Source organism: Pipistrellus kuhlii, unplaced genomic scaffold (assembly GCF_014108245.1).
Source record: "Pipistrellus kuhlii isolate mPipKuh1 unplaced genomic scaffold, mPipKuh1.p scaffold_m20_p_1, whole genome shotgun sequence".
In the NCBI taxonomy this organism is placed as follows: Eukaryota; Metazoa; Chordata; class Mammalia; order Chiroptera; family Vespertilionidae; genus Pipistrellus; species Pipistrellus kuhlii.
Window position 1 is genome coordinate 173,816,630 of NW_023425404.1, and position 24,246 is coordinate 173,840,875.

General features: G+C 38.2%; 1 protein-coding gene across 9 annotated transcripts in view; it reads left to right on the forward strand.

Moving 5' to 3' along the window:
• Positions 1-14,392, forward strand: part of YIPF7 (Yip1 domain family member 7) — a 31,839-nt gene extending 17,447 nt beyond the window's left edge. For 6 of the 9 annotated variants that reach the window (XM_045572958.1, XM_045572952.1, XM_045572970.1 and 3 more), the window contains 3 exons: positions 2,001-2,146; positions 8,482-8,663; positions 13,890-14,391. In XM_045572958.1, the coding sequence (XP_045428914.1) occupies positions 2,001-2,146; positions 8,482-8,663; positions 13,890-14,052 (491 nt within the window). In that variant the 3' untranslated portion in view covers positions 14,053-14,391. Of the gene's footprint in view, positions 1-2,000; positions 2,617-8,481; positions 8,664-13,889 lie in introns of those variants that run through there. The other 3 variants (XM_045572973.1, XR_006740032.1, XM_045572976.1) reach the window with 3 other exon arrangements.
• Positions 14,393-24,246: the final 9,854 nt, after the last annotated feature.

Consider the following 24,246-nt stretch of genomic DNA (forward strand, 5'->3'; position numbering starts at 1 on the left):
ATGCAGATCTGACAAAAATAGGCATGATTTTAATTCATTCACACAAGACAGCTATTGTTGTGTTGGCTTCTGAAATTTTTTATTTGACAATTTAAGTGAAAAGAGGTAAGTGCTCTGACAAAATAATCAGGTATTGCATGTTTTGAAAATTCTTTCGGCACGATGGTTGAAAACCGATATTCTAACCTCATTTTAAGCTTGGCCAATTGCTTATATTCTCCAAACTGTATGTTCATTAAGAAATAATAAATACTCTGTGAAAATAAAAAGAATGCAGCATGAATGTTATAATACAGATTATTTTCCCACAATTAATTTAACCAACCAGATATTTTTCTTTTCAAGCTTGGGATAGTAGTCATCAATCTGAATGTGAAATGAGTGAGAGAAATGCTTTCCATCCTAGGTCAGACCAACTTCTGCCTGACAGACTGAAAAATGTCAAGGTCCCTGTTAAAGCAAGGCCTCTTTGGGTCATGGCCATTATTAAAGGTCCACCTGGCCTTCTCTGCACAGAAAAGTCAGCTTTGCAAGGTGTTCAGGTGGCATGAGCCACTGCAAAAGTTGAACTATGTATACTCTGTATCTGACCAAAGAGAGTTACCAAATTCTAGGAAGGGAAGTTGAATGCCACATACAAATGATTTAGGGAGACAATCCTTCACATGGGAGAATTGGGCTCAATTAAAAAAAAAAATACAACCATTATATTGACTTCCCGTTGACTTGATAAAAAGCATGGATTCTATTGTTGTTGTTTGTGTGTTTTTGTGGGATGGGTTGTACCATTATACCAACCACTTCCCTACCTGTCCCACAGCCTTTGGCAACCACTTTTCTACTCTGTTTCTATAATTTGACTATTTTTTTAAATAAATTTTAGATTCAACATATAGTTGATATCATGCAATATTTGTCTTTCTTGACTTGTTTCACCTCACATAATACCCTCAAGTTCTATCCATGTTATTGCAAATGGCAGGATATTTTATTCCACCGAGACCTCTAATAAAAGGGAACAGTTAACTTTTCTCAAGAATTTAATCTTACCCTACCTGGTTTGGCTCAGTGGATAGAACATGGGTCTTTAGACTGAAGAGTCCCAGGTTTGATTCCCGTCAAGGGCACATTCCCAGGTTGCAGGCTCCATCTGTAGTAGGGGGCATGCAGGAGGTAGCCTATCAATGACCCTCTCTCATTGATGTTTCTATCTCTCTCTCCTTCTCCCTTCCTCTCAGAAATAAATAAAAACATTTTCTTTTTTTAAATAAAGAATGTAATCTCTAAAAACACAAACTCAACCACGCAGAGCATTTAGCTTGTTAAAATATGTGTGCACATCATGATTCCGTTTACTTGCTGAAAAGGCCATTCTCTTTCTTCTCTGTGGCATTCAAAGCAGACAGCATTCTCCTCTCCTAGGCCATGTCAAAGGAAACCCTAGACCTGGGACAAATATCTCTAGTTTATCTATAGTTCTTCCAGGGAAAAAAAAATTATACTATGTTTGATATAACAATATTTCCAAAGTGTTAGCAATGGGAATTGCAGGGAAAGGAAATGTATAAATGGATAATAGGATGGGACTTGGGGCCTACTTTTACATTTTAGTTTTTACTGTAAAATGTTCATTGCCAAATTTTCAGCTAGATTTAAGCTTGTATTAGCTACATAAGTCAGGGATACTTTTCCTTATGGAAGTATTTGTCTAAAATATTTCTCTTAGCTCATTGTTTGCAAATAAAAATCTAACCTTATTTATGGTTTAGACTTTTACTTGGAGTTTTAGATTACAAAGTTCTAACGATCAGATTAAACTTCTAAGCAAGTAAATCAAATATATTAACTTTATTGAAAGAATATTACTGATGTTTATTTTTCTAATATTTGATGTTTATATTTGATGTACTCTATTCTGAGGTTTATATTTTTAATATAAATATTTTTCTATATTTATATTACCTTCTCTCCCCCCCCCTCCCTTTTTTTTTCTTTTGCAGAACTTGGAATTAATTTTGATCACATATGGCAAAAAACCTTGACAGTGTTAAACCCATTGAAGCCAGCAGATGGCAGCATTATGAATGAAACCGACCTGGCTGGGCCCCTCCTGTTCTGTGTGGCGCTGGGAGCCATGCTGCTTCTGGTAAAGGACAGCAGCATCAGGTTGAAATGTGTGTCCTTCCCCATGTGATTTTCGCAGAGTGCTTTGGAAACCCAGAAGGCAGTATGTCACTTTATACAGTGAAAATTGTCTGTTTAATTTGTGGCTACATTTTTTTAGGGGGTGAGATAGAGACATGCTTCATACAACTATAGTGACAAAATAGAAACTGCCATCATGCATTACAACTGATAAAAAAAAAAAATTAGAAATTTAAATAAAATTTTAAGGATAAAATCACCAAATCAAATTTTTTTTTTAACAAAGCAGGTAATCATTTAGGTCCTTCTTGTTATTAAGAAAAAAGTGTCAATCTGGAATAGTTGAAGGAGCACATGAACTTGGCCAATTTAAGGCTTAAATTTCATTTCTTGCTTTTTGTGAAATTTGTATTGTGACACAGGACAAATTCTTTCTCTTTGTTCATCATTTTCTTGATGTTGGGGTGTATCTCTAGGGTATTTCTAGTATCCTATGAAGTGTTTCTTTTTTTTAAATATTTTTTTATTGATTTCAGAGAGGAAGGGGGAGAGAGAGAGAGAGAGAGAGAGAGAGAGAGAGAGAGAGAGAGAGAGAGAGAGGAGCATCATTGATGAGGGAGAATCATTGATTGGCTGCCTCCTGCATGCCCCCTACTAGGGATCGAGCCTGCAACTCAGGCATGTGTCCTTGACTGGAATCATACCCAGGACCCTTTAGTCTACAGGCTGATTCTCAATCCATTGAGCCAAACTGGCTAGGGCAGTTTTATTCTTTTTATGATGATATACCCCCCCCCCCCCTGCTAACTTTGACCATTTCCCTTGTGTATGTGCCTCTTTCATTCTTTATATCTGGGAATAATAATATCAAAATATGCCAAAAAGATTTTTAAGTCACCTATTTCCACCTAAGTTAAGTTTAGATAGCATTCTAGCTTATCATTTTGAAAAATGTTTCATTTTTTAAAAGAAAGATAAAAATTAGAAAAAGTTTATGCTTTTATACCAAAAAGAGAATGATAATACATTAAAAACACAGGATGGCCCCAGGTGGGTGGCTCAGTTGGTTGGAGAGTCCTCAGGGTCAGGGCATGTGCAGGAGATAACCGACCAATGTTTTTCTCGCATCAGTGTTTCCCTTTCTCTCTTTCTCTCAAATCAATGATCATATGCTCAAGTGGGTATTAATAAAAAACACAACACAGGATGAAAAATATGGTCAAGTTAGCCTGAAAAAAAATATGGCTCTATTAAAGCATAAAGTGATAAACTTTGCAGGAGAAATAATGCAGGAAATTAAAAAAAAATTTAGGCCTTGTTCACTTTCTTACAACTACTCATAATTATTTTTCTCCAATGTAGTTATAATTTTTAAAAGTAGCTGTAAAGTGTTATTTGCAATTATATACATTTTCACTTTTAATTTATTAACTACTTAATACTAGCATCAAAACACCAATAGAAGTCTAGTTTCTGCGTGATCATGTGGCCTATAATCACAACATATTTATCTAGTACAATAGTATTTAGTGATAGAATCTATTTCTTCCTTTGAACTACAGGAAATACAGATATTCTATAAATCAAATACTATATCAACTGGAGTTTTAATTTAGTCTGTAACCTCCTTTCTGTCTCTGTCTCAGTAATTTGATAATCTTAGATTAAATGCTGCTAAGTAAGACTGTGTCAATTAATCAAGTAGTCAGAAACAGTCAATTTAATATATTAACTCATCTTTCTTTTTCAAGTAATATAACAGCTGTTTGTTTGTTTTTTTCTGTAGAAATGCTACCAGCACCATCCTTTAAAGTAAATTATTAATTCCATTAAGATCTTTTTAGGGTGTGCAATGTTATTTGGAGTTATTTATTAAGTATCCTCTCTTTTGTCATAAGTAGTAAAAAGCCGTATAGGCAAAGAAATCAATTGGAAATAAGAAAATTGAATCTACCCCTAACTTTTCTTCTAGGTGTGATCTTGAATCTTTTGTTTCCTGTTTATTGAACTTTTATTTCTTCATTTTGAAGACAAAACAAGATTTATTAAAAGTGACTTAAGATTCTTTTCAGTTCTGAAATTTTGGGGATATTTGAAAATGGATATTTTCTGAAACTTTTTAAGGAAACTTTATCACTTCAATTTTAACATTAGAATGTGGTTACTTAGGAACTGATTCTGACACATGTAGAGCAACAAGGACAAGACAAACAAATAAAGTAGGTATAAAGTGAAGTCAGATTTAACTCAGAATTCATTTGAAGCTAAGTTAACCTGACTCTGGATATATCCAGTTAAAATGTGAAGGATGAGCCTTTTCCTGGTAGTTTAGTTGGTTAGAATGGCATTGTCCTGATAGGCCAAGGTTGTGGGTTTTATTCCTGGTCAGGGCACATACAAGAAACCAATGAATGCATAAATAAGCAGAACAACAAATGGTATTTCTCTCTCTCTCGCTTAAAAAAAATCAATAAAGTTGTAAAAGATGATTTTTTTCAATATATATATATTGAAAAAGCAAAAGTAAATCCAGAACCAATATCCAAATCTATTCATTGTCCCTCTAAGGTGTAAGATTCTTGATCACATACTCATCATTTTTCTCATTTATGCTGACATATAGGCACAATACCTTTTAGTGTACTTTCTTTATGCTGAAGGAGGCAAACTAAAAAGAACGACTTCAAACACAACACAAATTTAGTTTTAATTGTTATTTCTCTCAAAATTCTTTTCACCCCCAATACAATAAAGATGAGTGATTTATTTATTTTATTTATTTTAATTTTTATTTTTTAATATATTTTATTGATTTTTTTTGCCCCCCCTCCCTCCTTCCCATACATACCCTCCCTCCCCAGAGTTTTATGTCCATTGGTTGTACTTATATGCATGTATACAAGTCCTTCGGTTGATCTATTATCTTCCCCAGATCTCCCTCCCCTCCCCACTGTAAATTGACAGTCTGCTTGTTGCTTTACTGTCTCTATATCTAAAAGATGAATGATTTAAAGCTATGGGTCCTTTTTTATTTTATTTTATTTGTTTTTTTTTAGATAGACCTAATGGTGTGAACTGAAAAAAGAATATGCATGGTCAATGTAACAGTACTAGAGGCACAAAATTCATGCATGGGGGCGGGAAAGGGAGTCCCTCAGCCTGGCCTGTGCATTCTTGCAATCCAGGACTACTCAGGGGATGTCTGACTGCCGGTTTAGGCCCGATCCAATTGGCAGTTGGGACATCTCTCTCGCAGTCCAGGACCACTGGCTCCTAATTGCTTGCCTGCCTGCCTGCTTGCTCCCAACTGATTAGCCCCTAATCACTCTGCCTGCCTGCCTGCCTGATTGCTCCTAACTGCTTGCCTGCCTGCCTGCCTGGTCACCCCTAACCACTCTGTCTGCTGCCTGGTCACCCCTAACCGCTCACCTGCCTGCCTGCTCATTGCATATCATAGCGACCGGTTGTTCCACCATTCAGTTGATTTGCATATTACCCTTTTATTATATAGGATAATCACATGAATAAGTATTTCAAATACAGATTTAGTATGAAGATGGTAGTGTAGGAAGGATCCTGAAAAATTTGGGTTTAAAAAGAAATGGAACTCTTTTTCTTTTATTTCTTTTTTTAAATTATAAATACTTCATGAGTATAACGTTATAATTTGGCATCTGTATACACTACAAAGTGATCTCTCCATAAAGGTTAGTTACTATCGATCAGCATACAATTAACACATTTTACCCCTTTAGTTCACTCCTCACCGCCTTCTTCCCTGCTCTGGTAACAAAGGATCTGGGATCTGTTCTCTGTAGGTAATTTAAAAAATTGAAAGAAAGAAAAAGAAAAAAAGGAACATTTATTTTCCATTTCAACTAAAAGCTCTTGTTACAATTTAAAACAAATTAAAAAATGGCACTGGTTCCTGCCAAGTGGAATTGTACTTTAAATTGAATAAAATAACAAGAGAGAATATGAAGAGAGATGTCAATAACTGATATGGAACGGGACAATTTTGCTACCAAATTAGTCTCATTCATCATTTATTTTCCCCACCCTATTCACAAAACTTGCTGGGGCCAGGAAATTCAGACTGTGTGTCCTTTGGGTGTAGAGAAGTTGCTTTTCACCATTACAACTATCATTACCTTAGAATTATCACATTCAGTTAAAATATTGAATAGAATGTTTACTACTTAAAAGTGATTAGAAAGTGTCTCTATTTTCCAAGTTGAGTAAACCCACCCAATGATGCAGTGCATAACTGATGTGTTTTTTAGCATGTCCATTAGCATCCATGTTATTTCACAAAATAATACAAAAGAATTCCAAAAGAATATAAAAGATATTCAATGAGAACTTACTTTGGCTAATGCAAGAGAGCATTTTGCCAATGTATCCCAGGGACAATTTTGTGAAGGAACTTAGTAGTGACCAGTGTCCATAACAACAGAAGAAGAAGAGTTGCTGGAAAGTTTAGATCATTAAAATAGTCACAACATTCTCCAATACCCTTCATTAATAAATATTTCTTTGCTCTCTAAGACATAAGAACTTCACAAATAACAGCTATGGAAAAGAAAAAGAAAAAGAAAAAAAAGGACAGCTGAAAAACTCTCTGAATCAACTTACCAGATCCTTTGCTGATTTTTTTGCTGATTTTTAATAATTCCCATGAGAACCAAAGCCAATTTATCCAACCTTTATGTAGAATTTCTAGTCAGTTTAATTTAAATGTAAAAACTAAATTCTATCTTGACTGGAGCATTGGCATCCTCAGGTAGCCAACATTAAAATACCCTCTGTTCCTCTGTTCAGTTAATGATAGATCGCACTTACCCCAGATGAATCTAATGGAGATACTGCAGCTCCTAGACCCTAGTGCTTTGTGAGTGGTGGCTATTTTTATAAATCTCAGAAGCTCAGTGGTATATCCCGAACACCGATGAATTCCATTAACAGTGCCTCTTTTATGATTCATTACCAGGCAGTTTATATAAATCAACTTTTCGTAAGGTATGTTCAGTTAAACTGGCCTTATGAAAACAAAACTTTCTGTGGTAAGTTTAGGATATGCTGGGTAATAAAAGGTCAAGTAAGTTCAATTATTAAAGCTCCTGTAGTTAAGGACCTACATTTTAGAGTCAGACTATACCAACTTTAACCGATTAGCATTATTTTATTTTGAGGAATTACTGCCCCTCAATTTCCTCCTGTGTAAAATTGATAAAATAATGCTACCTATCTCATAGGATGGTTGTGTAGATTAAATAAGTTACAGAAATGCTTAGAATAGACCCTAACATAGCAAATCCTATAGATATTTGCTTATCTTACATAATAAAGAGGGGATATGCAAATTGACTATCACACCATAACAAAATGGCTGTGCCCACCGCGGAGGCCAAGTTCCCATAACAAGCTTTAACTATTGTAGCAATCAGCAGTGACCTGAGACTGTGTGGTGCTGGGCCTGGGTGGGGGACCTCAGGCTGTGACCCCCGCCCAGCAGGACTTGACGAGGGACCTCAGGTCACGCCTCTTGCCTTGGCACCAGGCTGGGGGACCTGGGGCCATGACCCCTACCCGGGACTTGATGGGGGACCTCAGAGCGTACCTCCCCACTTGCTATGACATGACAGGGGACCTCAGACCCCTCCCCTTCCCCCACCCATAGGGTTTGATGGGAGTGGGGTCAGTCAAGTCTGGATCTCGCTTGATTTCGAGGTGCATGTGCATGTGGGTGGGCAGGAACTTGACTTTGATCCCATGGTGTACCCCAGACTCTGACAGGAGGAAGATTTTCATATACATTTTACTAATTTTCTTTCATCTCTGACACTTCTGTTATAGAGAAAGGGCAAATAGCAATATTAAAACATTTCCTCTAATTAAGTCCCCTTTAATGTGCACGAATTTCATGTACCGGGTCACTAGTATTACTAATATGCCTTGTAAATAACTAAGTCTAAATTGGAATTTTTTCATTAATTCATTTATTATTTAACAAATATGGGGAGAAAATATATTCTTATGCTCTAATAGGCAATCTGTGATAAAATAAAAAAATAAATGAACCTAAAAACATTTCATCTTCTCTAGCATACTTGTGCCATCCCAAGTATAGTCAGGGTTGTGTGTTTTCAGGACCTGAATTAATAACATAGTAAGTGTATTACCCAGAGCTCCTAGTCTCCTGATAATTGTAAGCACTACAAAGATACGGAACAGCGCTGATCTGATTGATTCTAAAATGCTCTCTGATTTATTGACTCCCTGATTTTCTCTTGAAGCTTTCTGTGTATTCAAATGGTTTTCTTCTCCTTGTTTCAGGCGGGAAAAGTTCAGTTTGGTTACATATATGGCATGAGTGCCATCGGCTGCCTTGGGATTTATGCCTTACTGAACTTGATGAGCTCTTCCGGAGTGTCCTATGGCTGTGTTGCGAGTGTGCTGGGTTACTGCCTGCTCCCCATGGTCATCCTGTCTGGCAGCTCTATCTTGTTTTCACTGCAGTAAGTGTCTGTGTTCACTCATAGCCCCACATGCACAATCACTGCCAAGGTGTGCCACACCAGAGCAACACCGACCTCTTCCCAATCATTTTGGTGGTGGAGTTGGGGACTTGATGACTATTAAAAGCTACAAGCAGGCCAGTCATGTGGCTCAGATGTTGAGTGTTGACCCATGAACCAGGAGGTCATGGTTCTGTTCTCAGTCAGGGCACATGCTCTCGTTGCAGGCTTGATCCCAATGGGGGAATGCAGGAGGCAGCTCTCTCTCATCATTGATGTTTCTATCTCTCCCTCTCCTTTTTTTCCTGAAATCAATAAAAATTTATATTTTAAAAAAAAGCTACAAGCATATTCAGGGAAGTATGTTAGTTTTGGCTAAGGTGCTATTTCTATATAAGTGATTTAAAAAATAGATAACACTAAGTAACCTTTAAAACTGGTACTTTGTGAGTTGTCACATTCTTCAATATGAGCTATTGTCATGGGTAATGGAAGATCTTTCAAAAATTCACTTGTTTGATTGTGGAAGAGTAAGTGACTGGTGAACTGCTGACAAATTGCCTGAGCTCCCAGGCATTCTGTCTTCTAGGTGGGAAGCAACTGTTCTCTCTCAGCTGGGCTCCATGCAGTGCAGAACTCCCAGGCACCCTGGTGAGGATATTAATGCTAGAGAGTTTTACGGCATATGTGCTCAGTCAAGAATTTTTTTTCTTCTTTATTACTTTCTGAGCAGTTTGTATTTGCAATTCAAAACCATTAGTAAGGATGCAGTCGCTAAGTTTCAGTCAGGCACTCTCCCGGGACAGCTGCATGTCACAACCACTTTGACTGGGGAGACCAAGTAATTACATCGTCCTTTGCCACTTGTTATGCTCTACACCCAAGTAGAAATAAACATTTCCATCAGTGCTTATGATTCCACATTATAATGAGACACAATCTGTATTTGGAGGATCCACATTTTAAATTATTAACCCTACATTGGATAGGATATTATATAAAGAACTTAATAATACCAAAGGTAGACATTTTAGAAAAGAATTTAATATTTTTATTTAGATATAATCTAGATATATAAAAGGCTAACCAGCTGGTACCTATAATGTGCACTGACCATCAGGGGGCAGATTCTCAACGAAAGAGCTGCCAAGCTACCGTGACTTGGCAATGGCAGTTCTCTGGGGAAGCACCCTGAAACCAGAGAAGGGGGAGCTCAATTCCTTGCGGGGCTGTGTGATTCCACCTTTGGCTGTGGGTTATGGTTTCCCAGGGCACTGTCGGTCCCGAATCTGGTTTACTACACACTTGCGTTTACATTCCACACCCTGTATTACAGCAACATTGCAGAGTGCCCTCTCACCCTCCAGGACCCTTTGAGAGATGTTGGAGAGTCAGTTGGTTTCAGCCCAATCCCCACAGGCCAGGCCGAGTGACTCCACCTGCCAGAGGGACCCCACTGCTCATTCTGCAGACACTTTTCAAGCCATGGTGCTGCCCCTGGTGCGGTCTGGGAGGTTGGCTTCAGGGCATGCCCAGCCTGTCTCGCCCAGTCCTGCCCTGCTGGCCATCACCTGGGACCACCTGCACTGGAGCCAGCACGGTGAGCAGAAATGCCCCAGTGTGAGCTTCCCCTCCCTCTTCCCCTCTTACTCTTCCTTTTTGCCCCCCTGCCCCCCGTTTCGCAGATGCCCTTTGAGTTGTGCAGCTGCCCTAGGAATTCTAATTAATTTCCTTTTAATGTGCATGAATCCATGCACTGGGCCACTAGTCTCATGTAATTTTTGTGTGTGTGTTAATCTTTACTCAAATATATTTTCCATTGATTTTTTTTTTTTTCAGGGAGAATGGAAGAGAAAGGGAAAGACAGAGAGAAACACATCTACTGGTTGGCTCCTGCATGAGCCCTGACCAGGGCCCAGGCCAGGGAGGAGCCTGCAACCAAGGTACATGCCCTGACTGGAACCAAACACAGACAGGCTGACGCCCTATCCTCTGAGCCAAACCGGCTAGGGTTCATATAATATTTTTATAGAATTATTGAAAATGAATTAGTTGGAAATGCTTTTAAAATATAGTCTCTTGCCCTGGCTGGTGTATAAGTGGTTAGAGCATCTGCCTGTGCACCAAAGGGTTGAGGGTTCAATTCTGGTCAAGGGCAAGTACTTTGTTCGGTTGCAGGTTTGCTCCATACCCTGGTCAGGGCCCATTGATGTTTCTCTCTTCCCTTGCTTCCCTCTCTTCTACTCTCTGAAAAGCAACAGGAAAAAAAATATCCTCAAGTGAGGATTAAAAAAAAAGATGATCTCGCCAAAACGGGTTTGGCTCAGTGGATAGAGCATCGGCTTGGGAGTGAAAGGTCCCAGCTTCAATTCTGGTCAAGGGCATGTGCCTTGGTTGTGGGCACATCCCCAGTAGGGGGTGTGCAGGAGGCAACTGATCGATGATTCTCTCTCATCGATGTTTCTAACTCTATCCCTCTCTCTTCCTCTCTGTGGAAAACCAATAAAATATATTAAAAAAAAAAAAAAAAGATGGTCTCATTTTAGTAATATGATAGTAACACTAGAGGCCCAATGCACGGATTCATGCACATGCACCAGTAGGGTCCCTCAATTGGCCTGCACCCTCTCACAATTCAATGAGGCCAAACCGGCAGTCTGACATCCCCCGAGGGATGTAGTAGTGTGTGAAGCAACAGATGGCTGTGGAGGAGCCCAAGCTAGGGCAGGGCGCCAGGCTGCTCCCACTTGGTAGTGCTACTGCAGAGGCAGGAGAGGCTTATGCCACTACAGCTGCACTGCCAGCCGTGACTCTGGAGTCTTGCGCCCATCAGTCAGCTGAACTCCTGCCATGGGAGTCTACTGACCACAAGGGGAAAGATCTTGCATTGAATGTCTGCCCCCTGGTGGTCAATACGTGTCATAGCTACCAGTCGACTGATCGTTTGGTCATTTGGTCACTTAGGCTTTTATAGATAGAGATTCTTTTTTATTTTTTATTAAATACTAGATGTTTTTTAATTTTAATTTTTATTGATTTCAGAGAGGAAGGGAGAGGGAGAGATAGAAACATCAATGATGAGAGAGAATCATTGATTGGCTGCCTACTGCATGTCCCACACTAGTACTTGAGCCCACAACCCAGGCATGTGCACTTGACTGGAATTGAACTTGAGTCTCTTCAGTCCACAGTCCCACACTCTAGCCACTGAGCCAAACCAGTTAGGGAAGTAGTAACATTCTTGAGAATAACTTAGAGCACACTCTTATTTAATCAATAAGTACTCCTCAACATTAAATAAAAAAAGGAATACAACAGAGAATGGATACTTTCAATGTATAAATACAATGTGAGTTGTAGGTATATTTATTGAGCCTTATCCATGGAAAAATTTCAGTTTTTGATTGTCAAGTTCTTTAGCAAACAAGCTGTTCCACTTACTATGTTGTTTATTATAGTACAAACATCTGACAAGTTAATACACAGTGCAATTCTTCAGTTTCTATTTTTTATCAAATACTTTTGTCAAGGAATACTATAATGATTTATCATTTAAAAATTCTAATTTTTAAACATTATTTCAGCAAAGTTGAGATTTTAGGGCATTATAAATGAATCCAGATTATTAGGGGAAGAAAATAAAAACTAAAACTCTAAGATTTTTGGAATCATCACAAGTATGGACCTCTTCTCATTAATTAGATTTTCATTCTGAAATTATGACAAATGATTTAGAAATCCTTTAAGTTATATTTGGCTCCTAAGACCACTATATTAAAATTGCCCTTTCAAGCTTATTACTATATCATTTAAATAAATCATGTATAATTTTACATTCTTGTTCATAAAAAAAACGGTAAATTAAATCACTCTAGAAATTATTTCTAATTAAACCAATGAATATAATACTTATTAGAATGGTTTTTAAATATTTTTTATTTATGTTATATTGTATAATTTTCCACTTGTTTTGCTTTGATTCAATTATTAAATTAGGTTTTCCTGTCATTGTCACAAATAACAAACATCGTTACCAACTTCAGATTCAACCAGGATTAACTGAGGAAGTGTAGTTTGATGGTGAAAAGAACAGTGTGCCAGGCTAGTTGGGAGATTTTGACCTAATGCCCATTTTACTGTGCAATTTTTATAAGTCACTTCATTGTTTTAAAGCTGGAAACTAGATAGATCTGAGATCTCTCCTAGGTCTTATGTCTTGTTTTTCTAAATAATACATTCTGTTTTGCACAGAAGAAAAGAAATTCACTCTTTATCACCCACACTTTTTGATTTTATTCCTAAAATGGTTAGACTTAATTACCTTACTTGTCCATTTCCTCTTAAAGAACCAGTTGCCTCCACAGTTACTTCTTAAAGATATTTATTTATTCGCTTACTTATTTATACGTAACTATATTTTTTATTAATTTCAGAGAGGCAGGAGAAGAAGAGAGAGATATAGAAACATCAATGATGAGAGAGAATCATTGATTGACTGCTTCCTGCTAGGGATTGAGCTCGCAACTCAGGCATGGGCCCTTGACTGGAATCAAACCTGGGACCCTTCAGTCTGCAGGCCAGCACTCCATCCACTAACCAAACCAGCTAAGGCTTGAAGATACCAATTTAAACAAATATATTTTAGCATTCTAAAAAGTCCACACATGCACATACAAAGCGATCCTTAGCAATGAAGTGGGAAGCAATGCTTAATGTGCCTTCCTGTTTCACGTGTTCCTACTTGAGTTGTGTCAGGCTTTGCTACTCAGACAAAGTCCTGGAAAGTGGACTTGGGAGCAGTGGGTGCTGGGCACCCTACTGGAATGCAGTCCAGTAATCTTCTGCTCATTCTGTAGGTACATTTAGGAAGAAAGTGGCAGGGAAGGAACTCTGCAGCTGTAAAAGAAGTTTCTAAACATAGTTTATATAAAAGAATGTCAGGAGTTGTAATATGAATGTTGACATATGGGAGTAATTACAAGTGAATTCTTCTGTTGCTATTAATTCCAGTTTTACTAAAGTATGAAATATTTAGCTTCTGATGGTGAATTGACTCAAATATTTTCTAACTGGCCAAGCCTTTTAAGTTCATATGGTTCCTCACCCCCATTTTACAAATGAGAAAGTAGTTATAAATATTGTATGAGAGACATTTCAGAGGCAGCTCTGATTCAGTAACCGCTTTCTCCTGACGTAAGGCAACCATCTCTTTTGTCTTTGCTGCAGGGGCACCATCGGTACTGTGCTGGCACTGGTCATCATTCTCTGGTGCAGTCTCTCAGCTTCCAAGATCTTTATTTCCGCCTTGGACATGGAAGGACAGCAGCTTCTCGTTGCCTACCCGTGTGCCTTACTTTATGGACTTTTTGCCCTCTTAACAGTTTTCTGAAGATTATTTGAGGTGGCATTACAGTATTCTGTTTATTTGCTGTTCAGATTATTCTGGAAATGTATTAGCTTTCAAATTTAGTAATATGCTTTATTGCTATTAAGAGATTAATAAGCAGAAAAACAAGTCATTTACAGATGATGCTCTAATAGCATGTTTGGTTTGAATGATGTTCTGCGTCTCAGTTTGATGCATTAAAACATTTAAACATGCTTTAAAATAAAATAAAGGGAATAAAATTGTTTTACTGATGGATCTTGTTTTTCTTGATGAATGCATTTCTGAGAAACTGTAAATAAATAAAATCACAGGCTGAGTGGATAGTTAGCCTTCTGAGATTACTTCATCAGGGCTCAAGTTGTGTGCATATGGTTAGAGTAATATTGTCCACCCCTTTGGAGAATTGTAAGGGTGAGTTATGTAGGGTTTCATTTACCTGAGATTCAAATAACTCCTATCATTCAATTCAGTTACTTCAGTAACTTTCCTTTGGTCTCATCTGGACAATGCATTAACTCACCATATTTTCAAATCCTCACTTCCTTCTTACTTAGCCATGGTTTAGATTAGGGGTGTCGAACTCAATCAGAGAAGGGGCCAAAATCTAAAATCCAGCCTAAATCGCGGGCCGAATGGTTTACTGAACAGTCATAAACTGTCATTGTGATGGAAACGCAGCAGAGTGCAGTGATGACAGCGCGGTGCGGGCCACATTGCAAGGCCTGGCGGGACGGATTTGGCCCGCGGGCCTTGTGTTTGACACATGTGGTTTAGATGCTATGGCTCATTATATCATTTCCTTGCTGCATATATAATATCCTCAGTAACCTTGCCATTTGCTCCCTAGAGGAAATCCCACTTGTTTCACTTTAATTATATCACTGTATCTCAAATATGTTCTTTTGTTATTTTTAAATTTTTTTATTAACTGATTTTAGAAAGGGAGGGGACAAGGAACAAAGAGAGAGAGAAAGATCTATTTGTTTCACTTATTTATGTATTTATTGGTTGCTGCTTGTATATATCCTGGCTGGGGATTGAACCCACAACCTCGGCATATTGGGATGATACTCTAGCCAACTGAGCTACCCAGCCAGGGCTTTGGTGCTACCTTTTGACTCATACTGCATTACCCTACTAAATTTGCTTTAACACTTCCTGAGATTATTGTTACACAATTTCTTCACTCCTCGAATCTCTAATGTTTCTCATTTCTCACTGTTGGTTTATGGAAATTCTTTTTATTTCATTGAAACCTGGAAACATCCAGGAAAAAAAAAGCAAAACTTAATAGTTCCATCACCAGATCTACCAATCTGCATGCATCTTTATCACACACACACATACACACACACACACACACACACACACTTTGCATTCCTTCTTGTCCATCTCTTCTCTCCATAGCTAGCCCTTCGACTTGCATGGCCTTCACTTTCCTTTTGACCTATCAAAACTCATATCAGCATATAAACATGTTTCAATATCTCCTATCTTAAAAAAAAATCCTTTGACTCAACATCATTCTCCTTTTATAGCGCACTTCTCTGTTACAGAAATTATTGAGAGTTGTCTTTTATCTCGACCTTCACTTTATTACTATCCATTCCTTTTCTTCCATTCCAGTCTAGATTTCATCACTATTCACGAAGACCACCTTTGTCAAACTGGCAACAACCTCCACAATGGTCTAAACCCAATAGTCAATTCTTAGTCATTTTATTTGAACTGTCAAATAAAATGATTACCACTAATTTCCTTCAGCCCTATGCTGTACTTCTCCATAGACTTCTGGAGCATCACACATTCTTGTTTTATTTTTTGTTTTTTCTCTGCCTCACTGGTGGCTTCTCAGTCTCTTTAGCTGGCCTTTCTTTTTCTCAACATCAAATCTCTTCTTGATCAATAGTCACTTGCCTGATAGACTCATTTCATTGCTCAGCTTTAAAATCTATGGCTCCCAAATTCCTATCTCCCATCTAACACTCTCTCCTGAGCACTTAACATATATATAATATTCTCACACATAGCATATCTGAAACCAGTAAGGGGGTAGATGTAAATTGGTGGTGGGGAAATAGTAAACAAAATAATAATTAAGGCAATTACAGAACTATGAGAAGAATCTTAAGGTAGGAATGAGTAGAAAAGAAGGCAAAACAGTAGTAAATGTTAGACTTAGTAGTTTATAATCCGTCAATGGGTCTGTTAATGAAATAATGAGGTTTGTTTTAAGTTCTTGCTTTCTAATTGAGATGGTCTTACTGACTCATTGTTTACGGAAGATGAAGCAAGAATTTTGTTTATTGTAGTGATTCTCTATAATATCACCATATTTCTTAGAGATATATTTATATTATGAATTTAAAACTTTTACCTTTTAGAAAGTGGTTTTATTAAATAAAAGTTATAGGTAAAATTAGCTCTAAATTCAGGATGTAAATTGAGACGTTCTATGCAAAAAAGGTTTGATGTTTTTTACTTTAAAAATTATAGTATCTGTATAAAAACCCATGAAACAAAATACCAAATATTTCCTAAGAGTAATAAGAATAAATTTTATTTAAAAGCTACTAATCGCAGAACTATGAATTATCTAAGAATTAATATAAAAATAAATATAAATGATCTCTATAATAAGAAATATAAAATATTAGGTCACTTTGTAATACTACAATATGTAGATAGCTATATTATATGCCAGGATGGTAAAATAGACTTTGTAAAAGAATATCCCTCTAAATAAATGTATAGGTTTAATATCATTCCAATTAAAAATCTAGGAGTATTTTTCTCAGACACTGGAAAAGTAATAAGGTTATTCTGAAGGAAAAAAAATAAAACAATATGAACTGAAAAATTGGAAACAATCTAAAACTATAATAGGCAGTGAGTTTCGATCAATTATTGTTCATCTATGGCTTAATACTAGGTAACAATATGAAAATATTTTGGAAGACATAACGAGAAATTTCATGTATTGTCCTAATTTTGATATTTACTGAGGACTCACTATGCATTGTTCCAGGTACTTTATATTATCAATTCACTTAAACCTCACAAGAACTCTTTGAAGTGCTCTTATCTGCACCTTCGTTTTGTAGATGAGACCCAGCATTATTCAGCCAATAACCAGGATTTGAATCCAAGAAGCTTGATTTCTGAATCCATAACCACAGCATAACACTGACTGTTACTGAACAAAAAAATCCCATTACATCTTCATGGCTGTCAATATGTCAATATGTCTATACTATTTATTCTACTCTTTCCCCTTGACCTTGGCCAATACTAGACAAAGCCAAAGAGTGTTACCTGTCAGGGAAAAATAATACAATAAGAAAACCATAGAAAAATCTAGAATTACTGAGGGGCCTAAAGTGATACTTGTATCACTCTTGATTATTTTTCTGAACTCTTGTTGAAATAAGCTATGCATATTCAGATCTAGTAAGAATTTGGATAGAAAAATCTCCCCAGATACAGGCCATCTTCCCCCATTGCCAGTGTGTATGCATTATTCGGGTTTTACGGAATAGAAGTATTTTTCTTTTTGAATAAATGATAACATTTATTTATTGTCAGGAGGGTATGTTACAGAGCAAATGATAAAGTGAAAGGAAGCACATTTAGGCCATACAACTAGAAGTATATCTTTTTGGTTTTGTAGACCCTAGAAAACTTTTTTCACTTTCCTTTTTGCTCAAATGCTTTCTACTTCTATTATCTGAGAATGTAACATTTTTCTAGTTTTCTGTCTTTACCGGTTGGATGAAAGTTACAGATTGTGAGCTAAGGGTAAATGGCATATTTGGAGTCAAGAGGTGGCCTTCATTTCTACAGGAATGATTGGGGACATGTGCTGAAAATAAAAGTCCTGAATTACTCAGACTCAAGTGCCCCAGTTCACAACAGTTTAAGTAGGGCAGTGGCCTTTGCAACATTTTATGACAGATGCTTTTCTACTCTTCTCTGGCTCCCTGCGAAGAATACCAACTGTAAAATCACATTGACAATCTCCTGTTCCTCTCTCTCTCTATTTTTTAGAGCACTTTAGGTTCTTTTCTTTTTTTTAGTGATGCAGTCAAAGATTTATAGCTTTGGAAATCAGTTTTCATTTTTATGTAGAAGTCTAAAATGATTTTAAATGGGTGTTCTGAGAGTTAATTTCCATTGTGGATGGAGGGAAGGGATCCCACACCACCAACAAGCAATTCATAGACAGCAGCAGGGTGTGGAAGGATTAACTCATTTCAGACACAACCTATCCAGCAATAGCACCAGATCCCACAGGTTAACAGTCCTACATCACTGTTCATCCACTCCCAACCCAGGCTATTGCCTGCATTTCTGAACTTGGCAGACTGGCTCTAAGTGGAGGTTCCCACAATCCCTTTCTGAGTTTGCTTCATTTGCTAGAGTAGCTCACAGAACTCCGAGAAACATTTTACTTACTGGATTAACCAGTTCATTTTTTAAAAGCATAATAAAAATAAAAAAAAACAGATAAATATTCAGATGAAAGCGTTCTGTAGGGCAACGCATGGGGAAAAGGCTCAGCACTTGCATGCTCTTCCCAGGTGTCCACCAACCTGGAAGCCCTCTGAACCGCCTCCTTTGGCTCTGTATGGAAGCTTTATCACACAGGCATGATTGAATAAATCACTGGGCATTTGGCAACTGGCTCAGTCTCCAGCCCCTCTTCCCCCTGGAGGTGGTGGGGAGAAGTAGGACTGACAGTTCCAGCCTTCAGTCCTAATCATATGGTTGACAACCAGCTGCCTTCCTTAGTGTGTTCCAAAAGTCACCTCATTAACATAGCAAAAGGCATCTTTATTGCTCCCAACACTTAGGAAATATCAAGGGTCTTAGGAGAGCTGTGACAGAAATGGGAACAAAAACCAAATATATATGTATCATGATATGAGTAAATCATAAAATCATAGGCTCTTTAAAATTATTATTGTAAAAAGCCAACCAGTCTATGTCACAGAGAATCCATGATGCTGGTGACAAAATACATATTTTGAGGGGAAAATACCTAACTTTTTTAATGAAGGTAATATTTATGGGCTTTTACACTGCTGGTTAGCCACACAAGTGGTGAAAATGTGTACAAGGACTTAGATATGGAAGAAAGAAAGGAAGAAAAAGAGAAGGGAAATTCTAGGTTCTAGTCCTGGCACTGCAGGTAAACAGCTTCATGACCTTGAGACCAATTTGTTCCCTTTTTTTTTATTTTTTATTTTTTATATATTTTATTGATTTTGTACAGAGAGGAAGGGAGAGAGATAGAGAGTTAGAAACATCGATGAGAGAGTCATCGATCAGCTGCCTCTTGCACACCCCCTACTGGGGGTATGCCCGCAACCAAGGTACATGCCCTTGACCGGAATCGAACCCGAGTCCCTTCAGTCCCCAAGCCGACGCTCTACCCATTGAGCCAAACCGGTTTCGGCCAATTTGTTCCTTTCTAAGTCTCATTTTCTTTACCTAGAAAATGAAGTGGATGATACAGAGTTTGCAAGGTCCTTATGAGGACTAAATAAGATGGTGAATATAAATAACCTAGCCCAGTGTCTGGAATGTAATGATTACTAAATAAATGGAAACTTACCCACAGCTATACTATGTCTCCTGGGATGATATTATAAGAAATAATATTTGCTTTTCCATTACATCATGAATACAATGATGGGTAAAGGAAGATGGCTTTGATATACATAGTGAAAAACAATTGTTTTGGCATAGTGATGCAAGTTGTGAATGGGATCATGTCAAGCCAGCTAACGTTTTCTTTAAATAATACTAAAATTAGCACAACTTTATGAATTGGAAAGAAGGGTCTTTGTTGAAGTTTTATTGTTTGGCTAGCAAGCATCTGAACTTTCTTAGATGGGAAGTATTCTCTATCTCCCAAAAAAGAAACCAAAACAGGCAGTTAAACCCTCTCTCTCTGATCCCTGGCAGCTATGGCAGGTGAACTAGGATCAGTCAATTAGAACCTCTTATTTAGTATTTGGAATCCAGAGAAAATGATAAAACAAAAGGGCATTGGGAAATACTCATGGAAAAAAGAGGAAATTCAAGCAATGGGAGTGGCTATGCATATGTAGCTGAGGTTACACCTGTTACCTAGACTTTTTCTCTGACAAGACCTATGTTGTCTGGTCTCTTGCATCATGACTTTTACCCAAGCTTGGTCTTTTTACCTTAAGGTTGATTCTTTAATCTATCCTATATCTTTTTTATACATACCATTTTCTTTTAATAGTATCTGAAGTCAAATTCTGAAAATTCTGTGTTTTTTTGTTTTTGTTTGTTTCTTTATTTGTTTCAATCAAGAATTCCCAAGGCATTAGTAAACCAATGACTATTTCCTTAATTTGTTATCACCAAACCTTGGGAGTGCTGATTAGGTTTCATAATATAGAAGTTTTAAATAAGTGTATACTCTTTAGATTATTAGGTAAGCCATAACCATTGTACGGTGTATAGCTCTCACATGCAGAAACCAAGCACCTAAGCTCTGGGTGTAGATGTACTATCACACACACACACACACACACACACACACACACACTTAAAACTGTTGGGGGAGAGGATTTGATAATGAAAGTATAATTCCCAGACTCTGGGATGAGTTAAGAACATGGGCTTTAGCTGTTCCAACAGCAAACCTGAGACTGTATTAGATGCTGTAGATTGTATGAAGATCCATGCAAGGATCAAAGCAGCATGTGGGGGGGGGGGGGGGCAAATGAAATATTTCCTAGGGCTGGGGCAGGAATGATGAACTTCAGCCAGAGAACGAGCACTCAGAGTGAAAAGTCCCAGGACCTCAGTCACTGCCTGAAAGCACTGAGGTGAGATCACCACTAACGAGACATTGCCTCTTGAAATGTGGAAACTAGAGAATTCAGCCTTATTTAATAGAAAGTGCTGGCCTTGTAGGTAAATTACCATTCTGAACCATCAGAGGGGTTGCTGATGGAACGAAAGGGTGAGAGAAGCCAGTACAGGTACAGCAAGGTTGTGCTGGGGCCAAGCATAATGGAGGAAATTTTATGGATACTTTCGAGATTGTTTTTAGAGACCCCACAATGCTGTTTAGTGTTTCTATGTTTGCTATTTTTTATTTGCACACAGAGATTAGTGCAGTGGGTCCAAAAATATGGACAAAAATGTGTAGAATATACAAAGATATTTTTATTCTTAGCATTATCTTTGTGAACTAAAATAGCATTTGTTTTATAAATTTTGGGGTATGACCCTGGGCTTGCCTTTCTGCAAGGAATCAGAATCTGGTGTAATATTTTGCTTGCTAAAACCTAAACCCTGTTTATCTATCCTGAGTCTTAAGTGACATTAAGAAACAATGCTTAATTAAAGCAATAAATTAGAAACAGAAACCACTCTTTGATGAATGTTATGAACTCAAGTTTACTTGTTGCTCTTAGAAATACTATTTCCAGAAAAGTGTTCCAAGTTGAATTCCCTCAGCACAAACTCTTTTCAATAAACTTTCATTATGTAGAAATGCTGATTATATATAAAAATTCTTTAATAGCGATTAGTATTTACTTAACATTATATTTTTATAGATTATGATTTAAGAACTAGAGACCTGATGCACAATTCATGCATGGGTGGGGTCTGGCTGGCCCACCCTGATGGGGGCCATTGGGCCAGACTGGCCAAGGGAAGGGCCAGAGGTGGTTGGCCAGCCAGATAAGGCCCAACTGTGAATTAAGGCAGGCAGGTGCTGGTGCTGGGTCTTGGGCCTTATATTGATAGGTTTGGGACTCCCAGACCCAGCTGCAGCTTTTTTGACAGGTTTTAGCCTAAGAAAGAACAGGCCTTTCTTATGCAAAAACTGTTGCCCACAGCTTGGGTGGGGTTGTAAATTGGATGAGGCTGGGTCTCAGGGAATCACCAGGGTGGAGCAAACAGACATGACTGCCAGTCAGCCCTGCAACCAGGGAGGTCCCAGCACAGGAACAAAGAAAGCCGCTCCTGAGTTCCTGCCCCAGGACAGACAGTCCTATTTCCCTCGTAAGTGTCTGGGTCCCCCTGAGCCTCGTCCAGCACTGAAGCTCAGCAGAAGTGTGAGCTTGTAAGTTCAGTTCATGGTGTTGGCCTTTTAAAAGCAACAGCTGGGTCTCCAGCCACCTCTGTGTCACTGAGTCCCAATAGGCACTGGTTTTTTACAGCCTGTAGTTCTGACTGCCCATAGGGACTTCTTTTCCCAGCTCTGGGACCCTGGGCTAAGGGTCTGGTGTGGGGCTGGGATCCTTTGCTCCTCCAGGCAGCCTACACTGAGATTATCTCCCTCCCAATTAAAAAAGCAGCACACCTGGATGCTGGACCAGCCTTTTCCATGTCTCCACACCTCCTGCCAGTCTCAGTGTGCTTTCTTCTTTACTTCTCTAGTTGTAGGACTTCCATTTAGCTAGCTTCCCAGCAGTTCTGGATGATGGTTGTTCTGTATTGTAGTTGTAATTTTTATATGGTTGTGGGAGGCAGTGAATACAGGCATTTACCTGTGCCTCCATCTTGGTTCTCCTTGGTCTGGGTTCTTTATTTTGCAATTTTCTCTTCTTATATGAACACCAGTCATGCCCTGACCTGTTTAGCTCAGTGGATAAAGTGTCGGCCTGTGGACTGAAGGGTCCCAGGTTTGATCCCAGTCAAAGGCATGTACATCCCCAGTGGGGAGTGTGTAGGAGGCAGCTGATCTATGTTTCTCTCTCATCGATGTTTCTAACTATTTCTCTGCCTTTCTCTCTGTAAAAAATTAATAAAATATATTAAAAAAAAGAAAAAAAAAGAAAGCCAGTCATATTGGATGAATGCCCTCCCATATGACCTCATCTTGCCTCAAATACCTCTTTAAAGGTCTTCTCTCCAAATACAGTCATATCCTGAAGTACTGGGGTTTAGGACTTCAATATATAATCACTTTTTATGTTACCACAAAGTTAGTGCTTGTTTCTATCATGCCACTGCTTATTCCAATAATTTTCTAATCTCTAACTCAATCTTCTAAGAATGACTATTATTCCCATCTCCTTAAGACACTCTCCAACTGCTTGCTGCCCCCTTGTGTGGGATCTATCAGAAAATATGGCTGCTGCCAACTCTTTCCCTGTCTGTATATGAGTGCTATCCCCCTTCTTGAATCTGGGCCTCTTGTGACTGGTTTGACCAATGTAATACAGCGGAAATGGCACCTGCCAGTTCTGAGCCCAGCCTTTAAGAGGAATGCCCACTTCCACTGCCTGGCTCTTGAAGCCTTGAGCCACCGTGAGGGGAGTTCTAGTTCCTCTGTGGAATAAGACCCCAGAGGAAGGAGCATTGAAGTGCTAGAAATGTTAGTGAGGAAAATACCTTGGGCAGATAGCTTTTCCTTGAGCATACGTTGATGCAAACTCTAACTAGAAGTATTGCATTTTCCTGGACATCATCCTTTGAATCACAACAACCTCTGTGCTTATTCCAGTTCACTGAAGCCCTTGCCCCCATTGTGCCATCTGGAATAATGGATAGGTTACCATTATCTTGGAGAATTCCTTTATATTAGCCTGTACATCGAGTAGGCAGTGTGAGTGCAGTCTTGTCCTCTGTCCTTACCCAAGAGGTCAGCTGACTCTGTCCAAAGGGAACTAAAGCCTCTAAACAATGTAATAAAATTAATGCATTTTGTAGGATGAACTCTTGCACTTTTAATGTAAAACCGATCCCATATAATTTTAAATCTATTCACTGAATCAACCATTCACCAAGTGGTTCTCAAATATTCTTGAACCTGCAACACCTATTAAAGTACAATTGGCACTGTCAACATTCCTTGCAGTTTTAATGAGAAAAAAAAAATTGAAAGCTCACCTCTCCATACAGCCAAGCATTAATCACTGTAATGATAGCAGGGAAGTAAATTAACAAATTCTGTAACCTCTTACCCTTCAGAAGCTAAGTAATCATAAAGCTACCACAGGAAAATTGGTTACATCTGAACCAATTTTTGTAAGGCGTGATGATAATTAAAAGTCATAGATGGTTTTTTTTTTAGTTAAAAACTTGGAGGCAGTACTCCCATTTTCATCTTTCTCCCACCATCACTTCCTAGATGGTGCTCAGGCCACACTTATACTCTCTCTCTTGCCACCCCCTTCTCCAGGGAACCCATTGCAC